We start from the raw sequence: 20,000 nt of genomic DNA on the forward strand, positions 1-20,000 counted from the left end.
AGATCTGAGCTCTGCAGCCGTTTCACTGGGGTGTGTGTGTGTGTGTGTGTGAGGCCAGATCATCACAAACACACACCTAGTCCAATCTATCGCAGCATGTCAATGCCAAGGTGATTGTTACAATCTTATCTTAATTTAGCAGATCGTATTTGTGGTTGCGCTAATGAATGAAAGCTAATAGAATAATTTGTCACTGTAGCATTTCAGAGAATTCATAGAAAAGGTTTCGGTCTGATCGGTTTTATTCTAATGAATTATCCTCTGAAGAGTAAAGTGCTCTTTCGTCTGCTGGATGGATCAGGCTGAAGCTGCCATCTAGTGATCCCACACTGGACTGCAGCTCTGTTTCCACACAGAAACCACAACATTTGTTTCATTTCCATCAGTTATGTATTGTAAAGAAATGGTTATGGAACACATACAATATCTGTAGATTAAGAATCATTTGTTACAAGACAAACCAAACTTTATTTAGCTTCGCTGTGAAGAAACACCAAGCTGCCAGACGTCATCTAAATCCATTCATCCTTCTGTATCCGGATCTTTATGAACGCTCAGATTTGTGCAGATTTATAGCCAATAAGTGTCTACTTGCACTTTATATTTCAGTCCATCTCACTGCCTGAAAGTCTCCCGGTGGACTCCTGAGCACTTCAGAGTGATCTGACATGGTTTTCAGTGTTAGTTTTATTGCACCGCTTCAGATGATGTGGTTCTCAGAGGACGCTACGGCAGTCCCGCAGCCTTTACTAATAACTAAATAAAAATCACCATAATCTGTGACCATTCATTAATATCATCAGGTCATGTGAAAGATCGGGTCACAGCCGTGTCAAGACCGAAGATGTTTTGAGCTTCATACTTCCTTCACGTTGTGGTTTGTCTTTATTTCTGTTCCCTGGAAGCTGCGCCGTCAGACTCCTGTGACTTTATTCTAAGCTTCACTGTGTTTCCCTTCATCAGTCCAACAGAAAAAAACATCTGCTGGCAGTAAGAAAACTCTCCGTTATGACATCAGCACATAGACATATATTTACAAGACTTGCTCTCTGTAGAAACTCTGAAGAGTCTCCAAACAGCACTGACCAGAACTATCCCATCACTAGAGCTCTCAGCAGTTACAAGACGATTATTTTTCAGTTATTTCTATCTTCTGCTGTAGTGTGTCAGTAGAAATATCAGTTCATAATTCCAAACAAAGCACTGATTTCCAGTGAGATTAGTGTTTGCTCCACAGAGGTCAGGTACGACATGAAGAAGCAGAACAAACCCAGAAGAACGGAGGCGCTTCGAGAAAGATACGCACCTGAAACTCTTTCCTAGCTACTGAAAACACTAGCGTTCTAATCATTTTGGCCACCTGTGTCGGTGTGTGTTCAGCGCGTGCTGGTTTTTGTGGTTTATGGGGACACAGGTGAGTTTCATAAAAAATAATTAAGTGTTTAATCTAGTTGTTATACATTACTCTCTTCTCCTATTTGATACTGTCCAGTGCTTTGTATAAATAAAAGTGATTTATTGATTGATTTAATGACATGTGTATGACGGATGTGTTACAGTCTGAAGGTGGTTTATGAGGACGCTGACACTGTCCCCATTATTTAAAAGGCTTTAAAAAATGGTGTTTTTTTTTGGAAAATCAAAATAATGTCAGTAGTAAGGACAGCAACACATACAGTCTGTACAGTATAAAAACATCACACCTATGGAGAGTGAACCACAAACACCATCGTGTGTGTGTGTGTGTGTGTGTGTGTGTGTCAGATGGTGTGCGGGGACAGGACGTGGAAGCCCAGCTGGATCAGGGCTCCAGTCAGCAGTGTCCAGAGCGGCACACACACGATCAGCAGTCTCAGGTGGGTCAGCTGCTCCAGCCGGGCACACAGCGTCACACAGAAGCCCACCTTCATCATCAGAGCCAGCAGATACCAGAGCTTGAGCCGCAGGTCCAGCCCGGTCCGACAGCGGCCCGCCATCCTCACGACCAGCATCAGCAGCAGAGCGCCATCAAACACCCAGACGGGCAGGAAGACCAGGAACCAGCTCCAGCGGACCTTCCCGTCCAGCTTCAGAACCAGCAGCACGAGGAAGAGGAGCGAGAAGATCCAGGTGAGGAGGACCCGCTGCGCCAGAGACATCTGCACCGACTGAACACAAGAGCAGAGCAGACCGGTTCAGTGACCACCACCACCACCACATCATCATCATCATCACCACCATCATCACCACCACCATCACCACATCATCATCATCACCACCATCATCACCATCATCATCACCACCACCACCACCACCACCACATCATCATCATCATCACCACCACCATCATCACCACCACCACCACATCATCATCATCATCACCATCATCAGTGTCACACATCACAATCATCGCGGGTCTTCATCATCACGCGTGTGACGTCACTCACCGCACAGTCCCACCGGAGCCAGGACTCTTCATTCGTGAACTCTCATCAGAACCGTGATTAAACCACCCTAATCGTGAAAAGTCAATCGTTCTTCGGCTTTGTTTGGGACGCTCGCCGTTGTCTGCAGCTGTCAATCACGCCGGGATTCTGTTTCCGGGTTCAGCGGCGTGTCCCGGATGTGTGGGATATGAGTGTCCATAGAAACACTGATCAGCTGACCATCGTCTCTGGAGTTGTGTAACGTTTTATCATCGGTTATCTCAGGTGGACGGGCGTTCTAGTCGTATTATGAGACGCTAAAGAAGGCGATCAGGCGCGCTGAAGCGCTGCGGTCATGTGACCTGCAGAGGGCGCCGTTACTCGACCGTTATTCACGCGTGCGCGCGCCTCCGCCAGGCTCAGGATCTGCGGCACTCATCCCTCACGAGTCTCGCGTTTAACGGTATTAACGGTCGTTAGGGAGGTTTTCGCGCGGTTAACGGTCGTTTGTTAAGAGTGAACGTGAAGCTCGCGTGAATTGGGCTGCGCGTTTATTCCGTGCGCGCCGGTAACGCTGCGGGCGATCCTCCGGTAAACGCTTCGAGAGACAGCGACGCTCAAATCAGCAGCAATCTTCGTCATCTTCATCTTCAGCAGCAGCAGCATCTTCATCACGACAATCTTCCGTCGGTGTGTCGGGCATGAAGCACTGAAGCGGTGCTTAACGGTAAGAGATAACGATCTGTAGCGTACATGAACAATCAACACACACACACACACACACACACACACACACACACACACACACACAAAGAGAGAGAGAGAGACACACACACATTAACACACGATACGGTCGGTCGCTGTCTCGCACACACACACACACACACACACACACACACACACACACACACACACACACACACACACACACACACACACAGGGTTATTTATAAACGGATGGTAAGGCGCTCAGGTTCCATTCCGACGCTTTTAAACACACTTGTGTTTCTGTATATATTTCTCGACGTTAGGGTTATGGTCTGCTTCTGTTGATCAGATAAACAGCCCAAAGTCATCAACAGACCACTAACAACAATCTATGTCAGGTGTGTGAGTGGCCCGGGACTGAATGTGTGTGTTTGGGTTTGGTGAGGAGCATCTACACACACACACACACACCTTTAGTGACAGGCCTGGCTGATCATATGAAAACGCACACAGCATAGTCTGATGCTCATGATGTTCTCTTGTATGCAAACACATATTTGAATCTCTCTCTGTCTCTCTCTCTCTCTCTCTCTCTCTCTCTCTCTCTCTCTCTCTCTCTCTCTCTCTCTCTCTCTCTCTCTCTCTCTCTCTCTCTCTCTCTCTCTCGCTCTCTCTCTCTCTCTCCGTCTCTCTCTCTCTGCAGCTGTGTGTCAGCTCTGACCTTGAGTCGGTGTTGTGTTCTCTCTCATGTCGGTCGTCCCGTCTGAAGCAGCGCTCCATCAGATTCTCTGTAAGTTCTTCACAGCCTTCTCTTACAGCTGGAGTATGAATGTTAATGTGTGTGTGTGTGTGTCTGTTTTGAACCCTGAGCTCAGTGATTTTCCACCTGTGAGTGTCTGGAGTCTATTTTAGGTTGTTTGTTCCATGAATAGCGTCTCCTCTATCCAGAGATCAGAGAGCTTCCTCGCCGCACTCTTCATCTCATCCGTCTGTTCACTCATGTGTTTCATAGACTCATCTTCTCTGAGTGACTGGTTCATTTAGCCAGATGGTTTAAGAATAATCTGTGTGTATGTGTGGTTGAGTTTCTTCATGAGGCTGAAGAGACAGTATAAATGCGACCGTTTCCTCTTACAGACGTATGCAGGAAGACGTGCTGCTTTATTTAGCTTGTGAAGAACACACACACGCTGCAGTGTGACCTCCGGAGACACACACAGTATCAGATGTGACACACACACAGTGCTGTCCATCTCCTTCATGAAACATGCACAGCCATGTGTTGGGTTACACTTCAGCAGATGGACATGTGTGTGTGTGTGTGTGTTTATTAGAATGGTTTTATGTACGGTTGCATAATGAAGCGGCGCCGCTGCTGTAAAAGCGTCTGTTAATGATGGGATCTGACTCTGAATCACATCGATCAGTGTGTGTCTGTGAGTTGATCCAGGTTGGATGTTGTCAGTAGATGAATCCTAAATCAGGAAGCTGTTGGTGATGTTTGTGCTGCTTGGCACAAGCACAAATCACATGCAAATGAAAGCGTTTAGTGAGTGCAAGACCGGTCTGTCCACTCTTCAGTGTGCACTAGTGAGGGCGTGTGTCTCGTGTCCCCTCAGGCTGTTTCTTGTTCCCGTTCTGCTGCTTCATGCTAAAGTTGCTGTTGATGACGTGGACGGGTAAAAAAAGCTCTTCTATGCGTGAGGTGATGTCAGGTGTGTATATCACAGCGCAGCGAACAAACTCCCAGAATGCTCAGCTCTTACTCCATGATGTATTACAGCATGAGAGAATGACAGAGAAACACTTATATCACTTCATCTCTCTTTCTTGAACACACACGGACAGTTTCTCTCCACCCTCTTCTTAAGCATCAAGTTCTATAATCAGACTGAAAGTGTCAGTCATCATAAGGTGTGTGTGTGTGTGTGTGTGTGTGGCAGAGCTCCAACTACCCAGTTTCACACATGTAATTCACAGATTAAGCTAATCTAGTGTGATTTCAGATGTGTGTGTGTGCACTGAGCTGTATTTGTAAGGTCAAAATGACAAATGTCATGACGACAAACTAATGAAAACTTTGTGAGATTTTACATTGTGACTAAAAGGCTCGTGATTTCCATCAAATCATGTTTCTGTGCAAATTTAGTGTTTTGCATGGGTTTCTTTGAGGGCTTGTTTAGAAGTCAGTCAGGAGATAAAGAGAGAAAATATACCTGATTGGAAAACAATGGAAGTCTATGAGATGAACTTATTAGTACAGTCAAACGTGTGTGTGTGTGTGTGTGTGTGTGCGCGCACACACGCAAGGTCAGACTGCTCCTAGCGCTCACGAATCAAACAGATAGTAGATGAGCTGTTAAACAGTAAATCATGGCATGAGTTTGACATCTTTGGGTGAACTGATGAGATGTTATTGGCTGAAATGAACTCTGCAGGCTGTAAATCAGGGGAAATGACGGCAGAATTTGTGTTTTCAGCCTTTAGCTGAATGCAGCATTTCAGTCACTTCATGTACAGAACAGTCTCGCCAACTGTGTGTGTGACGCTGCACTTCTGTGTGTGTGTGTGCTGTTGGACACACCTGTGCTGCAGGTAAGAGGAGCTTTAGTGCGTCAGACCACAGAGCTCTGTCTGATCTCCTCCCGTCTCTCTCTCACAGCTTAAAATGCTCCAGCGTGTGACTCCTGACATGTAAATGGCGTCGAAGGTGCGTGATGCTGTCCTCTGGTACCAGAAGAAGGTGAGCGATCCCAGATATTTTTCTATGATATGTTTCTTCACTTTGAGTTCATGTGCGTGTCACTGATTATGATGATCATTTCTGGACTTATAGAGGATCATTAGGTTCTGATGTCTCTTAAGAAACTGAAGCTTAAGGGTTTATTAGAGTTCGTCGGTTCACTGTAATTATGGACCAATCCAGTGATTGTTTCCTGAATTGAAGACATCGCACCAAAACGGATGATGTTTAGCCAAAGAAACACTCCCAGGTTGTTCTTCTGCAGGGCTGTGTGCTCGCTGTATGTTTAATGAGACTGCGCTCGTGAATTATTGAGTCTTTTCCACCAAGTGACTTCAGCCCAGCGTCGCCGTCTTCACCTTCAGCGTGCAAGCGACACCGCGCCGCAGTGCTTATTGCCCCCGGCAACAATCGGACCAATCAGAGCGGAGCGGAGCATCCATCCACGCTCGTGTTTCCACGGATCTCCAGAAACTCGAGCCGCAAGAGCTCCAAAGCAGAAAACATTTGTTACCGCCACCTCGTTAAACGTGTCCGATCACATAATGAGCTCTGGGTGTGTTTGCACTGAAAGTTGATAGATCAGTTAATACGAGTGCATCTGTCCGTCTCAGGAGATGATTAAAGAGTGAGCTGTGACTGGTGTGGAGGTGTAACCTGTCTCTCTCTCTTCTGTCAGATCGGTGCGTATGACCAGCAGATATGGGAGAAATCAGTGGAACAGCGAGAGATCAAGGTAACGTGTCAGCCTCGTTTGATTAGATCCTCACCTGTTCATTCTGCCTCTGCAGGAGCGCACGCGTGTTATTCGCTCGTTCTTCCTTTAAACGTGTCTCTGTCTCCCTTCACTCGAAGCAGTTTATCAGACGGGTGAGTACAGAGCGCTCTCAGCCTGTAGGTGGCGCTGTGTGTGGGTTTAACACGACTGGAAGCCTGGATTTGTGTGAGAGCATGTTCAGACATCAGTAACACCGGGTTTTACTGTAATTACTGAGATTTAGCTGAACGTCTCGAACTCCTCACACACACGTCTGATGATGATGTAGTCAGAAAGCGCTCTCATCGGCAGCAGCTCCAGAGTGAATCTGCATCGAGTCTGTTTGTTTGTGTTGCTGCGGTTGCGCTGTGACTCACGTCTTACGTAACACGGGCTAGACAGACCAAAATAAAGACAACAGAAAGTCTTAGTCAAGCCTCGTTCTGACCAGATCCTCTGAATAAATCCTCTCTGATTCGGCACGAAGCCCGGTCAGTCGATCTCTAACGGTCCTTTTACCTCAAAGACTAGTATCTACGTACATCACAAAAAGAAGTGCAATGTACTTTTGTGTTCATATTGTATTGCAAAACACACTTGCTGCTATTGAGGTGAATACGGGTAAGGTTAGGGACAGGTTTGAGGGATGGGTAAATATAATTACAGAAATTATAGATGTAATTACATGTAGGTATTTAAAAAAAAATAAGTACATGTAAAAACATGTACACAAGTACATAGCATTTAAGGCCATCTAATAATAATACCTAATAATATAAAGTGGGACTATTCTGTAATTAGAAGTGTTAAAGTCATAGATGATCCTGATCCTGATTCAGATCTGTAATATTAAACCATAAACTTGAAGGTGAGCATCACGACTTTGAATCAGCCTAGAATCTGAATATTCTGAATGGTTTTCTTTCACGTCAGGACTGTCAGAATCGTCTGAGAAATAATACTCCACACAGAAAGTATCATTGATGAAATTTTCTGTTCTTATTCAGCTTTTTTTCCTGAAATGTTTTATCGACTGCTTTTATCTGAGGAAGTTGAAGAGATGTTGAATAATGTCAGGCCTGAGTCGGTTTTGAAGTCATATTTTTGGTGTTTCTGTCTCTTTTGATAGAACAGAGATTGGGATTAGAGAACCTTTGCCATGAGAACAGCAGGAAGTTAGCAGAGATGGACAGGAAGTGCTGTGGATGTGTGTGTTGCATACGGCTGGTTCTGATCTCTGTCTGTGTGAAGATGTGCTGTTTAAAGCTGGTTATCAGCAGAAGACGGGCCCCGTTACACCGCTCTCTGGTTACATGGGCTCCAGTGCAACAGGACACTAATAAGGGCATGAAACGCAGCACTGCACCCTTAATAGACAGCATCACAAACACCATGAGAGATGCAAGGCTTGTGTTTGTGTGTAAACTGATGTTTGGAGGTCTTCATATGAATCAATTTGAGTTAATTATTAATCTTTCACGACTGAAAGAGCAGCTTTAAGACTACTGAAAGTCTTCATTACACTCTATGATCTGATCATGAATTACTAACTGATCTTATTAATCATTTTTTTAATTAACCTGATTTAGATGCATGGTTTGTATGAATGAATGGTCTGCTGTGGCAGAAGACACTAGCTGCATTTCCATTGGTCTTCAAGTTGAGCCGTTTCAGATTGTAAATACATCACAAACAAGGTTTTAAGCTTGCATGGTGTGGTTTTTCGGGCCATTCCTCCAAGAAACACCTCATACAAGGCCACTCTGGTGTATAAAGGGCTCTCCTTGCCATTAATGCTCTGTTAACCACGGTACATGTGCATTACGGCTCCGGCACTCGATTCAGTGCTGGTTTGTAGTACATTTCACAAGCGTCTGTCTCCTCTGACTGAAAAGAATGGCTAGTGCAGTGACTGCTATATACCAACATCTACGTACATCCATTCCCAACTTCACTCGAAATGCACCTGTCAGTCATCCTGTCTGTCCGTCCAACGACTTCCTGTCTGTTGAGCATCTTCTTAGTCTGTCAGTCTGTCTGACTAGTTTGTTTGTCTGCAGGGTCTGCGGAACAAACCGAAGAAGACGGGTCACGTGAAGCCGGACCTGATTGACGTGGATCTGGTCAGAGGTCAGACACACACCTGTGTTTGGTGTTTTGTTTCACAGCTCAGTCACAGCCTGTAACTCGTTGTGTTTTATTTGTCAGGCTCTGCGTTTGCTAAAGCGAAGCCCGAGAGCCCGTGGACCTCTCTGACCCGGAAGGGCATCGTCAGAGTGGTTTTCTTTCCCTTTTTCTTCCGCTGGTGGATTCAGGTGACATCGAGAGCCATCTTTTACCTGCTGCTGTCTCTCTACCTGCTGCAGGGTGAGCTTGATTTTCAGCAGACAGATGTCAGACAGAATTATTGTGGTTTTCACTGATTCACAGCTACATATGTTTGCCTTTGTCGTTCACTGACGTCATTGTAGTTGGGTTTTTTTTAAATCAGATGTGTGTAAATAGATCTGGGTGGAGTTACTGAAGAGAACAGGGTGTGTGTGTGTGTGTGTAAGAAACAAAACTAAACATCTCCCCTAAGTTAGCCACAAAGCACGTTCGTCATGGCTGAAAGTGAAAGTTTCCCACTGCCCTAAATGATGGATGTTTCTATGATTAGCTGCGCTGGAGTATGTGTGTGTTTTCCTGTCACTGCTCCTCACGTCTTCCGTGTGTGTTGTGTGTTGCAGTGCTCGCAGCCGTGTTGTTTTTTATCATCTCCAGTCCTCACGGTGTCCCCGGAACCGAGGTGTTTGGTGCCATCTGGCTGATGCTGCTGTTAGGAACCGTTCACTGCCAGATCGTCTCCACACACACTCCTAAAGCCAGCGGAGGAGGCAACGGGAAACGGCGCAGGTCAGAGTCTTCAGCCGTCTCTCGCTCACAGTCAAACACTGAAGATGAGATCAGGGCAAGCGTCAGAACTTTGAGATGATTCTGAATTCATGAGAATCTCTCTCCTGATTGGGGATCAAATTCACACTAATGACCATCAGCATCATATGAATAAACACCGTTACAAGCACAAATGATTGGAATAGAAATGAATTTTTCGAACAAGTTCTGTGGACTCATCTTCACTAAATCTTCCAGGCCTCCCACTTCTCTTGACTTTTTTGTTGATTTCTAAGTTTTCTGCACTTTGCTGTCTCTCGCTAAAGGAAGTTGAGGAAAGCGGCTCATTTGGACATTCATAGAGAAGGCGACGGCTCTAGCACTACAGATAACACACAGGAGGGGGCGCCGCCGGGCTCACTGTCAGCCGGCTCTCGCAGCCTCATCGCTTTCTTCAGAGATTTCTGGCATGGTATCTTTAAAGAGGGGTGTGTATTTCTCTCTTTCGGTTTCCTCTTAATATCTTCTTGGCTACAACATCTCTTTTCCTGAATCACGTCATCGTGCTGCAGTACGGTTTTAAATGTCACTTTGACGTTCCTCAATATATAAAGGGATTTTGTAGCCATTTTATTCTATTTGCTCCATGATTCAATAGTTTTTCCTCTAGAAGCGCAGCTGTGACTTTCTCCAGAAACCAGTTCGCCACCTTCTGATTCACAAGCTCCCATCAGCACTTGCTGTAGAGGGTTAGAGCCTCCTCGCACGCTTGACCAAACACACAGCCTTTAGTAGAACCTGTTTTTTTTCTTTGCTGTCCCGTCAGGTCTAAAAAGTCCAAGCTGTCCATCGATAAGTCCACAGAGACAGACAATGGATACGTGTCTCTGGACGGACGTATCACCAGCAAAAGCAGTGAGGAGGGTTTACAGCTGCATGAGCCTCACTGTGACCTTCTGCGCTCCGAGACGCCCTGGAGCCTCCAGAACAACAGACACCAGCTGATCCTGCCGCCCACGGGCAAGGTACACACACACAGACACGCTCACGGTCACTCACACACGCGGAGCCATGACTGACGTGTGTTTTGTGTGTGTCAGTGTCTATCTGAAGCTGCGGTTCCTCGTGGGGTGGAGAACATGTCAGATGAAGCCTCCAGTGAAGAAGACCCAGAGAACTACAGCGCCCTCCGCAGGGCAGCAGAGCGCAAGAACAGCGACTGTACACTGCGCAACAGGAAAGCACACCACTACAAGAAGCATTACACTGCAGAGGTAAAGCACACACACACACACACACACACACACACGATCAGTGCTTCTGTAGGAGCGCAGAGGCAGGTTGTTTGATGTGTGTTGTGTGTCAGGAGCCGCTGAAGTCAGGCACCAGCTGCAGCTCACGGTGCTCCAGCTCGAGGACGCAGGACTCTGAGAGCGCGAGGCACGAGTCTGAGACCGAGGACGTCCTGTGGGAGGACTTCCTGCACTGCGCAGAATGCCGCTCGTCCTGCACCAGTGAAACAGACGCCGACGGATCGGCCGTCTGCTCCGGCTCCAAGAAAGAGTTCAGAGACGACCCGTTTCATCAGGTGCGTGACAGATCCAGAACCTCGGTCTTCAGTAGCAATCTGATCAGAGATTGGACATCGGATTGGAACAAATCTTCAAAATAGGTTAAGAGGAAAAAAGTCTGAAGTTTCTTTTGATCTGGACTCAATCCTTAGTTTATGCTAAGGTTTAGTAAGATTGAGATGCTTTTGATAAAAAAAAGTGTGGATTTTAGGAACAAAAATGTAAAAAGTTAAAACCGGTCCAAACTTATTTAAACTTTGTAACCTAGTAGATCAATAACAGTAAGTGTGTGTGTGTGTGTGTGTGTGTGTGTGTGTGCGCTGCTGAAGGGACATGTGCCGTGGCTCCACAGCTCTAATCCGGGCCTAGAGCGGGTCAGTGCCATCGTGTGGGAAGGAAACGAGTGTAAGAAAGCAGACATGTCTGTGCTGGAGATCAGCGGCATGATAATGAACAGGGTGAGTACATCAGAAGAAGGAGCACAGCGAACTCCAACACTGAACACCTCCTGACCACTCCATCTCACCCGCAGGTTAATCTCTACACCCCAGGGATCGGCTACCAGATCTTCGGGAATCTGGTGTCTGTGACGCTGGGTCTGACTCCGTTTGTGTTCAGACTGTTCCAGCACAAGGAGCCGGAGCAGCTGTCGGCCGGAGAGCTGCTGTCTGTGGCCTTTGGCTCGTCTTCAGACGCTCTGGTGATGGCCATGGTGAGCGTCAGCTTCGTGGTGCGCGTCTGTCTCATCTGGCTCTTCTTCTTCTTGCTCAGCGTCGCAGAGAGGACATACAAGCAGGTGAGTATAGCGTTAGCATCAAGCCCGGAGCATTCCGAGCACAGCTCAGCATCGTCTGACCTGGTTTTTCAGCGGCTGCTGTTTGCAAAGTTGTTCGGTCATTTGACGTCGGCACGAAGAGCCAGAAAATCAGAGGTCCCTCATTTCCGACTGAAGAAGGTGCAGAACATTAAGATGTGGCTGTCGCTGCGCTCTTACCTGAAGGTACGGAGCTGACCGACCGAGCTCAGTTTTGTTTCTCTTGAGGCCGATGCTGACTCTGTCCCATCTCTGCCCGCAGCGGAGAGGTCCTCAGCGCTCCGTGGACGTGATCGTCTCCTCTGCGTTCCTGCTCACGCTCTCGGTGGTCTTCATCTGCTGCGCTCAGGTCAGTGTCGAGATGAACGCGGTGTTTCTCTCGTCATTAGCGTGCTGATGGCAGTGTTTGTCCTGCAGCTGCTTCACGTGCACGAGACCTTTCTGGAGTTTCACTATAACTGGGAGCTGGTGATCTGGTGCTCGTCGCTGTCGCTGTACCTGCTGAGATTCGTCACGCTGGGCTCAGAAACCAGCAAGAAGTACAGCAACACATCCATCTTACTAACAGAACAGGTACAAACACACACACACAGTACTGTAAAGACACACACTCATCCCAGAGTCTCATGTGATGCACCTCTGTTTCAGATTAACTTGTACTTGAAAATGGAAAAGAAACCAAATAAGAAAGAAGAACTCACTCTGGTCAACAATGTCCTCAAACTGGCCACCAAGTTACTGAAGGTATCAGAAAACACGTGCACACACACACACACACACACACACACACACAGCCGGACACTGAAGTGCTGACCGCGTCTCTGTCCCGCAGGAGTTGGACGCTCCCTTTCGTCTCTACGGTCTGACCATGAATCCTCTGCTGTACAACATCACTCAGGTGGTGATTCTGTCGGCCGTGTCGGGGGTCATCAGTGACCTGCTGGGCTTCAACCTGAAGGTCAGTATCTCTGGAGGTGTGTGAGCGTCTGGTGTTGTCGGTGCTGTGCTCACAGGTGGTGTGTTTGTTTGACAGCTCTGGAAGATCAAGTCGTGACGGTGAATCTGCAGCGAGGCCTGCTTCTCAAACACAGGGTGGCACCGTTTGACCTTCAGGGTCTTCCTGACAATGAACTCTTGACCTGTCGCTCGGTCGTATCAGAGTGCTTGTGCAATTCAGCTATTTATTTGACCCTTTCAGTGTTTTTTTTATTCTGAAGTATTTGTTTTAGCTGTTACAATTGTTTTAAGTATTATTTTAGCTCATGATGATTATGTTCTCATAGGAAAGATAATCCAGTGCGGTCTGATCGGTGAGTTACTGAAACCAACAGAAAAGGTGATTATCACTGGAACAGAAGAAACTGACACACACACACACACACACACACACAACTTAAACTGCCATTTTTACACACACGTGAGTTTTAACTGATCTGCAGTCTTTTTAGCTTTGTTTTTATTCTCAGCAATAAGTGTCAGTGAGTTTAGATGAACGTTGTGTCTGATCACACTGATTCAACTCTGTGTGTGTGTGTGTGTGTGTGTGTGTCTCTCCGCCTCAAAACGTGCACTTTAAAGCAGAAAATGTTACATGTTTCAGTCAGATTCAAGGGCGTTCAGTGTTGTATGTGACACGGGACAGACTGCCTAATGACCAAAGTGTTTCTTTTTCCTTTCCTTGTCTTTTGCTGGACATGAATGTATTCGACTCTCTGAGCTCTGCTTCGTAAAGAGCACTGACAGAGTTCCTTTTTTTGTTGTGATTTTGTTTTTGTCTGTTTTGAGTTTGATTCGTATTTCTGTTCATGGAGGGAAAATGTTCTGTTACAACGCTATTTAAGGAAAAAAGAGGAATGGAGAAACTAGATGTCTCGTTCACTTTTCAGAGAGAATCTCTCGTTTCTAGATTCTGTATATGAATGTCAGACATTTCTCAGATGAAGGTACAGCCAGCTTCTCGAGACTTAAATTTGAACATACTGTACAAAATAAATCATTCACGAAAAGTGTTTTGAGTTCTCAGACGTCTTCACCTGATCGGTGCTCTAAAATTACAAATCTGTCAAATAATTTGTCGATATTTTCTTAACACTTCACTGGTTCATAAAGCTGCGTGTAGAATAAGGAACTAAATGTTTTAGACCAATGAACTAAATCATCCTCAAAGTATCTACAGTCAAAACATCCATGTTAGTTAGTGCCTGTTTGATTAGTATCCTGGGGTCTGCAGCTGTGTGTCGAGGCTGGACTGACCTGAGCAGAATCTCTGAAGGACCGTTTCAGTCCTAACTCTTCATCAGAAGATCACCTGAAGATACTGTACTAAATAAGGACAAACTTATTCAAGTCACCAGTAAAATACAATTTTACTTCAAATTAGAATTACAATACAAATAGTAATCTGGTTAGTAATATCTGTTGTGCAACGGTGTAAAAACCTTCAATTATTTACAAAAAAATTTCAACTCCATTGGTTTCCCCTGAAAAGTCTTTAAGAATCTGTAGTTTTAGTTTGCCTGTTTGTAATCTCAAGTAATCCTTCGATGAGTCTTCCATTAAAAGCAAAACAAAAATCACGCATTCAGAACGAACTAGTGCACGAATGCCAAAACACCTGGAGTGAAACTACACAGACGTACAGACTAAACATGATGCGTCTCGATACATCTGTGCATCATCAGATCTTACTGCATGTTACAGTATTATTATTATTATTATTAACCAATCATTTGCTCTCTTGCGCTCGTTATTCCTTCTCCTGTGCAAACACTACTTTCTAGAGATTCTAAAGATTATTTAAATTATTTATGATTTTTCAATTGCACTGATAATAATCAAATTGTTAAAATAATGAATGGATTTTACTTGGTGTTGAAGAAGACTGAACTTGAGTCCTTTTGTCATCTTGAAAACAAGACGGTTGCTAACCCTAGGCTGAGACTTCTATATCACTGCTTTTTTTTGTTGGTTTGATTGAGTCTATGGTCCTCATTTGGATAAAAGCATCTGCTAAATGTCTAAATATAATCCAGATCTGTTCAAAACGGCTGTAAAAGGGCTCCGTCACGATTGCGCTCCACTCACTGCACTTCTAGTACGCTGGAGATACGCTGCATTCAGGCCGTGTGTGTTCTGAGATTACAACACGTGGCATTATTTGTTTCTATGGCAACAACATCAATGCCAAAGCCCTCACGTGTTCTCGAACTGGTAACTTTAAACGCATTCTGAGAGTTAGGACTGGGTTAATTTAGGAGCTAACTCCGAGTCTGACAACGTGGAAAGCCGCGGGTAAAAGGTCACACGTTGTCATCTCCAAATGCACGAAGGCAGCCGTAGTCTGCTATTCTCAACATCATTCTACCGACTCTGCAGCGGCGTGTGGACAGGTCAAAGGTCAGGCTGCGCTCTCACTCTCCCGGCTGAAGTCAGACGAGCTGGAGCACTGCCGGCGGAAGTCGATGAAGATTCCCTCGGTGTCTGAGTCCAAAGACTCCAGGACCTGGTCCACGAGGGTCTCAGGGCTGGATTCGGGGCCGATGGGAGGAGACGAGTCCTCGCAGACGTCTGGCTCCTCGGCGCAGGAGGTCATCTGACACACAGAGTGGCGTCTGACCCCGGCGGCGCTCGCGGGGTCGTACTCAGCCACCGGCATCAGCACGGGCATGTTGTAGCTCTTGGAGCGCATCACGGGGTTCTTGGCGGGCGAGTCTCCGGAGCGGGGCCATCGACGCAGGAGACGCTTCTCTGAGAACAGCAAAGGACCGATGAAGAAGCAGCTGCACGAACGACTGATGCATGAGCTGAAGAGAGAGACGCTGCTCACCCAGAACACACGAGCTCTGCACCACCGAGCCGTCGCCCGAGAACAGCCCCTGCGTGCCCAGATACGGACACACCACCTTCTGGACCAGAGACTCCAGCTTCAGGTAATCGCTGCTCACACCTTTAGACTCGTGCACGCCCTGAGACACACATCACACCAAACACCCCATCATTAGCTGAATTATTCATACGTGTCTCTGGAGCACAGTTGTGTGGCTCAAAATATTAGGTTCTGTGGTCCAGGGTCACGCTGTGAACTGATGCATCCATTTCTGTGCACTTTATAGAAGCATGTCTCTCACACTTTCACCCATGCACAGTGTTTCTACGGATTTTATGAAGAAACATTTAAGACCTTACGGAATAAACTTTAGGGAACGCAGCATGTAAACGTCTAGGGAGAACACAAGGGTCAGATTTACTGACTTTTTTGCACCTGACCGTAGGGATACGCATGTGTTGGAGTTTTCCTTTCAGACACAAAGTCTATAAAAGGAGAGTATTATTTTACCATCATATGCACTTGTCAAATGACTGGTATTTAACACCAAAACAAGCATGTCTTAATTTGCGCTGGTCATCATAGAAATGGTTCTGGGTTTGGTTCAGTCACTAGCTGTCAGTCAGGCCTGAATGTGTCTGAAAGCAGAAAGCCTTCAATCACTTCTGACAGACGTGGAAACACTAAACAATACGACCTTTACAACACAGACAGGAAATAAAACCACAAACAAAGCAGAAACACACACACTTTGTGAAGATTCAGCAGGGTGTCGATAGATTAAAGCCAGAGATGATGCAAGTGCAGAAAACCACAAATATCATAAACACTTACAATAAGACACACATTTGATTAAATAAAACTCATACACCCTCCGTCCGGTGAGTGTTTCACACTGGAAAGGTTTCAGCATCGACTCTAGAGCGTTATGAAAGTTTCTGATGTTTGTTTACACAAGTGTCTGAAGGGTTGCTGGGAAACAGCTGCACACACACACACACACACACACACACACACACACCTGCAGGACGAGCAGCATCTGAATGATGGAGGGTGGTACACGAGCCCGTGGTCGAGTCAGAGCATCATCCAGCTTTATGTTGAGAGTGATGATGTTCCTGAAGTGCAGCAGAGCCAGCTGACGGACGGACGGCTCCTTACCCTGAACACACACACACACATACACAAATACACTCACTGTTACAGAGCAAATAAATCCAGAATCTTAGGTGAAGTACCTGAACAGGGTAGAAGATGGCCTGCAGCGTGGACAGAACATCACAGAAGAAGAAGTCCCACGTTTCTGCCACAGAATCCAGCAGCTTCTGACCTACAAACACACACACACACACACACACACACACACACACGTAGAACTGACTACAAACCAGCAAAACACCAGCTGATTCAGTGATTGTTGAAGGAAACACACATGAACCATCAGGAATGATTCAGACAGCATCTTACCTTCATAAAAGCGAATCTTGTCTCTCAGAATCACCATTCCCTTCGTTAGCAGCTGATTCTGTGACACCATCACAATCAAACTCAGTTCAACACTGCTTCATTTAATATTGATTATTGATCTGAGACTCAGTTGATCACCTGCAGATATTCTGTGAAGAAAGAGCCCAACTCAGTCTTCAGGAGCTGCCTAGAGACGGAGAGAGAGAGAGAGAGAGAGAGAGAGAGAGAGAGACAGAGACAGAGAGAGAGAGACAGAGAGAGAGAGAGAGAGAGAGAGAGAGAGAGAGAGAGAGAGAGAGAGAGAGAGAGAGAGAGAGAGAGAGAGAGAGAGAGAGAGAGAGAGAGACAGAGAGACAGAGAGAGAGACAGAGAGAGAGAGAGAGAGAGAGAGAGAGAGAGAGAGAGAGAGAGAGAGAGAGAGAGAGAGAGAGAGAGAGAGAGAGAGAGAGAGAGAGAGAGAGAGAGAGAGAGAGAGAGAGAGAGAGAGAGAGAGAGAGAGACAGAGAGAGAGAGAGAGAGAGAGAGAGACAGAGAGAGAGAGAGAGAGAGAGAGAGAGAGACAGAGAGAGACAGAGAGAGAGAGAGAGACAGAGAGAGAGAGAGAGAGAGAGAGAAGAGAGAGAGAGAGAGAGAGACACAGAGAGAGAGAGAGAGAGAGAGAGAGAGAGAGACAGAGAGAGAGAGAGAGAGAGACAGAGAGAGAGAGAGAGAGAGAGAGAGAGAGAGAGAGACAGAGAGAGAGAGAGAGAGAGAGAGAGAGAGAGAGAGAGAGAGAGAGAGAGAGAGAGAGAGAGAGAGAGAGAGAGAGAGAGAGAGAGAGAGAGAGAGAGAGAGAGAGAGAGAGAGAGAGAGAGAGAGAGAGAGAGAGAGAGAGAGAGAGAGAGAGAGAGAGAGAGAGAGAGAGACAGAGAGAGAGAGAGAGAGAGAGAGAGACAGAGAGAGAGAGAGAGAGACAGAGAGACAGAGAGAGAGAGAGAGAGAGAGAGAGAGAGAGAGAGAGAGAGAGAGAGAGAGAGAGAGAGACAGAGAGAGAGAGAGAGAGAGAGAGAGAGAGAGAGAGAGAGAGAGAGAGAGAGAGAGAGAGAGAGAGAGAGAGAGAGAGAGAGAGAGAGAGAGAGAGAGAGAGAGAGAGAGAGAGAGAGAGAGAGAGAGAGAGAGAGAGAGAGAGAGAGAGAGAGAGAGAGAGAGAGAGAGAGAGAGAGAGAGAGAGAGAGAGAGAGAGAGAGAGAGAGAGAGAGAGAGAGAGAGAGAGAGAGAGAGAGAGAGAGAGAGAGAGAGAGAGAGAGAGAGAGAGAGAGAGAGAGAGAGAGAGAGAGAGAGAGAGAGAGAGAGAGAGAGAGAGAGAGAGAGAGAGAGAGAGGAGACAGAGAGAGAGAGAGAGAGAGAGAGAGAGAGAGAGAGAGAGAGAGAGACAGAGAGAGAGAGAGAGAGAGAGAGAGAGAGAGAGAGAGAGAGAGAGAGAGAGAGAGAGAGAGAGAGAGAGAGAGAGAGAGAGAGAGAGAGAGAGAGAGAGAGAGAGAGAGAGAGAGACAGAGAGAGAGAGAGAGAGAGAGAGAGAGAGAGAGAGAGAGAGAGAGAGAGAGAGAGAGAGAGAGAGAGAGAGAGAGAGAGAGAGAGAGAGAGAGAGAGAGAGAGAGAGAGAGAGAGAGAGAGAGAGAGAGAGAGAGAGAGAGAGAGAGAGAGAGAGAGAGAGAGAGAGAGACACAGAGAGAGAGAGAGAGAGAGAGAGAGAGAGAGAGAGAGAGAGAGAGAGAGAGAGAGAGAGAGAGAGAGAGAGAGAGAGAGAGAGAGAGAGAGAGAGAGAGAGAGAGAGAGAGAGAGAGAGAGAGAGAGAGAGAGAGAGAGAGAGAGACAGAGAGAGAGAGAGAGAGAGAGAGAGAGAGAGAGAGAGAGAGAGAGAGAGAGAGAGAGAGAGAGAGAGAGAGAGAGAGAGAGAGAGAGAGAGAGAGAGAGAGAGAGAGAGAGAGAGAGAGAGAGAGAGAGAGAGAGAGAGAGAGAGAGAGAGAGAGAGAGAGAGAGAGAGAGAGAGAGAGAGAGAGAGAGAGACAGAGAGAGAGAGAGAGAGAGAGAGAGAGAGAGAGAGAGAGAGAGAGAGAGAGAGAGAGAGAGAGAGAGAGAGAGAGAGAGAGAGAGAGAGAGAGAGAGAGAGAGAGAGAGAGAGACAGAGAGAGAGAGAGACAGAGAGAGAGAGAGAGAGAGAGAGAGAGAGAGAGAGAGAGAGAGAGAGAGAGAGAGAGAGAGAGAGAGAGAGAGAGAGAGAGAGAGAGAGAGAGAGAGAGAGAGAGAGAGAGAGAGAGAGAGAGAGAGAGAGAGAGAGAGAGAGAGAGAGAGAGAGAGAGAGAGAGAGAGAGAGAGAGAGAGAGAGAGAGAGAGAGAGAGAGAGAGAGAGAGAGAGAGAGAGAGAGAGAGAGAGAGAGAGAGAGAGAGAGAGAGAGAGAGAGAGAGAGAGAGAGAGAGAGAGAGAGAGAGAGAGAGAGAGAGAGAGAGAGAGAGAGAGAGAGAGAGAGAGAGAGAGACAGAGAGAGAGAGAGAGAGAGAGAGAGAGAGAGAGAGAGAGAGAGAGAGAGAGAGAGAGAGAGAGAGAGAGAGAGAGAGAGAGAGAGAGAGAGAGAGAGAGAGAGAGAGAGAGAGAGAGAGATGGTTTGTATTCACACACTGATGCTGCTCACATGGGAAAAAAATATCAAATATAAAACTTTGTTTATTCTGCATCATTGGTGAATCTGATAAAGTATTAGTATTAATTATTATTCATTTTACTGGAAATAAAAGAAAACTTCTTGTCTGAACTAACACCTCAATAAATATCTATAAAAACTTAACTTAGTCAATGTG

General features: G+C 46.3%; 2 protein-coding genes across 8 annotated transcripts in view; one reads left to right on the top strand and one right to left on the bottom strand.

Annotated features, from left to right (window-relative positions):
* Positions 1-367: 367 nt before the first annotated feature.
* Positions 368-20,000, bottom strand: part of prr5b (proline rich 5b (renal)) — a 24,129-nt gene continuing 4,496 nt past the window's right edge. For 2 of the 3 annotated variants that reach the window (XM_043230774.1, XM_043230773.1), the window contains exons 4-9: positions 17,304-17,352; positions 17,166-17,223; positions 16,937-17,028; positions 16,720-16,860; positions 15,699-15,837; positions 14,220-15,619 (exon numbers count right to left, since the gene is read on the bottom strand). In XM_043230774.1, the coding sequence (XP_043086709.1) occupies positions 15,270-15,619; positions 15,699-15,837; positions 16,720-16,860; positions 16,937-17,028; positions 17,166-17,223; positions 17,304-17,352 (829 nt within the window). In that variant the 3' untranslated portion in view covers positions 14,220-15,269. Of the gene's footprint in view, positions 2,148-14,219; positions 15,620-15,698; positions 15,838-16,719; positions 16,861-16,936; positions 17,029-17,165; positions 17,224-17,303; positions 17,353-20,000 lie in introns of those variants that run through there. The other variant, XM_043230775.1, reaches the window with a different exon arrangement.
* Positions 2,433-13,881, top strand: phtf2 (putative homeodomain transcription factor 2). Of its 5 annotated transcripts, none has more exons than XM_043230765.1 (20): positions 2,433-3,132; positions 3,817-3,903; positions 5,776-5,856; positions 6,536-6,592; positions 6,712-6,726; positions 8,674-8,743; positions 8,822-8,980; positions 9,343-9,508; positions 9,814-9,975; positions 10,314-10,512; positions 10,588-10,761; positions 10,854-11,075; positions 11,388-11,516; positions 11,591-11,854; positions 11,927-12,058; positions 12,135-12,221; positions 12,290-12,445; positions 12,521-12,616; positions 12,705-12,830; positions 12,906-13,881. In XM_043230765.1, exons 3-20 carry the CDS (start codon positions 5,812-5,814, stop codon positions 12,924-12,926), a joined length of 2,280 nt encoding a protein of 759 aa, XP_043086700.1. In that variant the 5' UTR covers positions 2,433-3,132; positions 3,817-3,903; positions 5,776-5,811; the 3' UTR covers positions 12,927-13,881. The 5 variants fall into 5 exon arrangements, with proteins under 5 accessions (XP_043086700.1, XP_043086703.1, XP_043086705.1 ...); XM_043230768.1 differs by having other exon boundaries at positions 6,715-6,726; XM_043230770.1 differs by lacking the exon at positions 9,814-9,975.

The sequence above is a fragment of the Puntigrus tetrazona genome, unplaced genomic scaffold, assembly GCF_018831695.1.
Source record: "Puntigrus tetrazona isolate hp1 unplaced genomic scaffold, ASM1883169v1 S000000223, whole genome shotgun sequence".
NCBI lineage: Eukaryota > Metazoa > Chordata > Actinopteri > Cypriniformes > Cyprinidae > Puntigrus > Puntigrus tetrazona.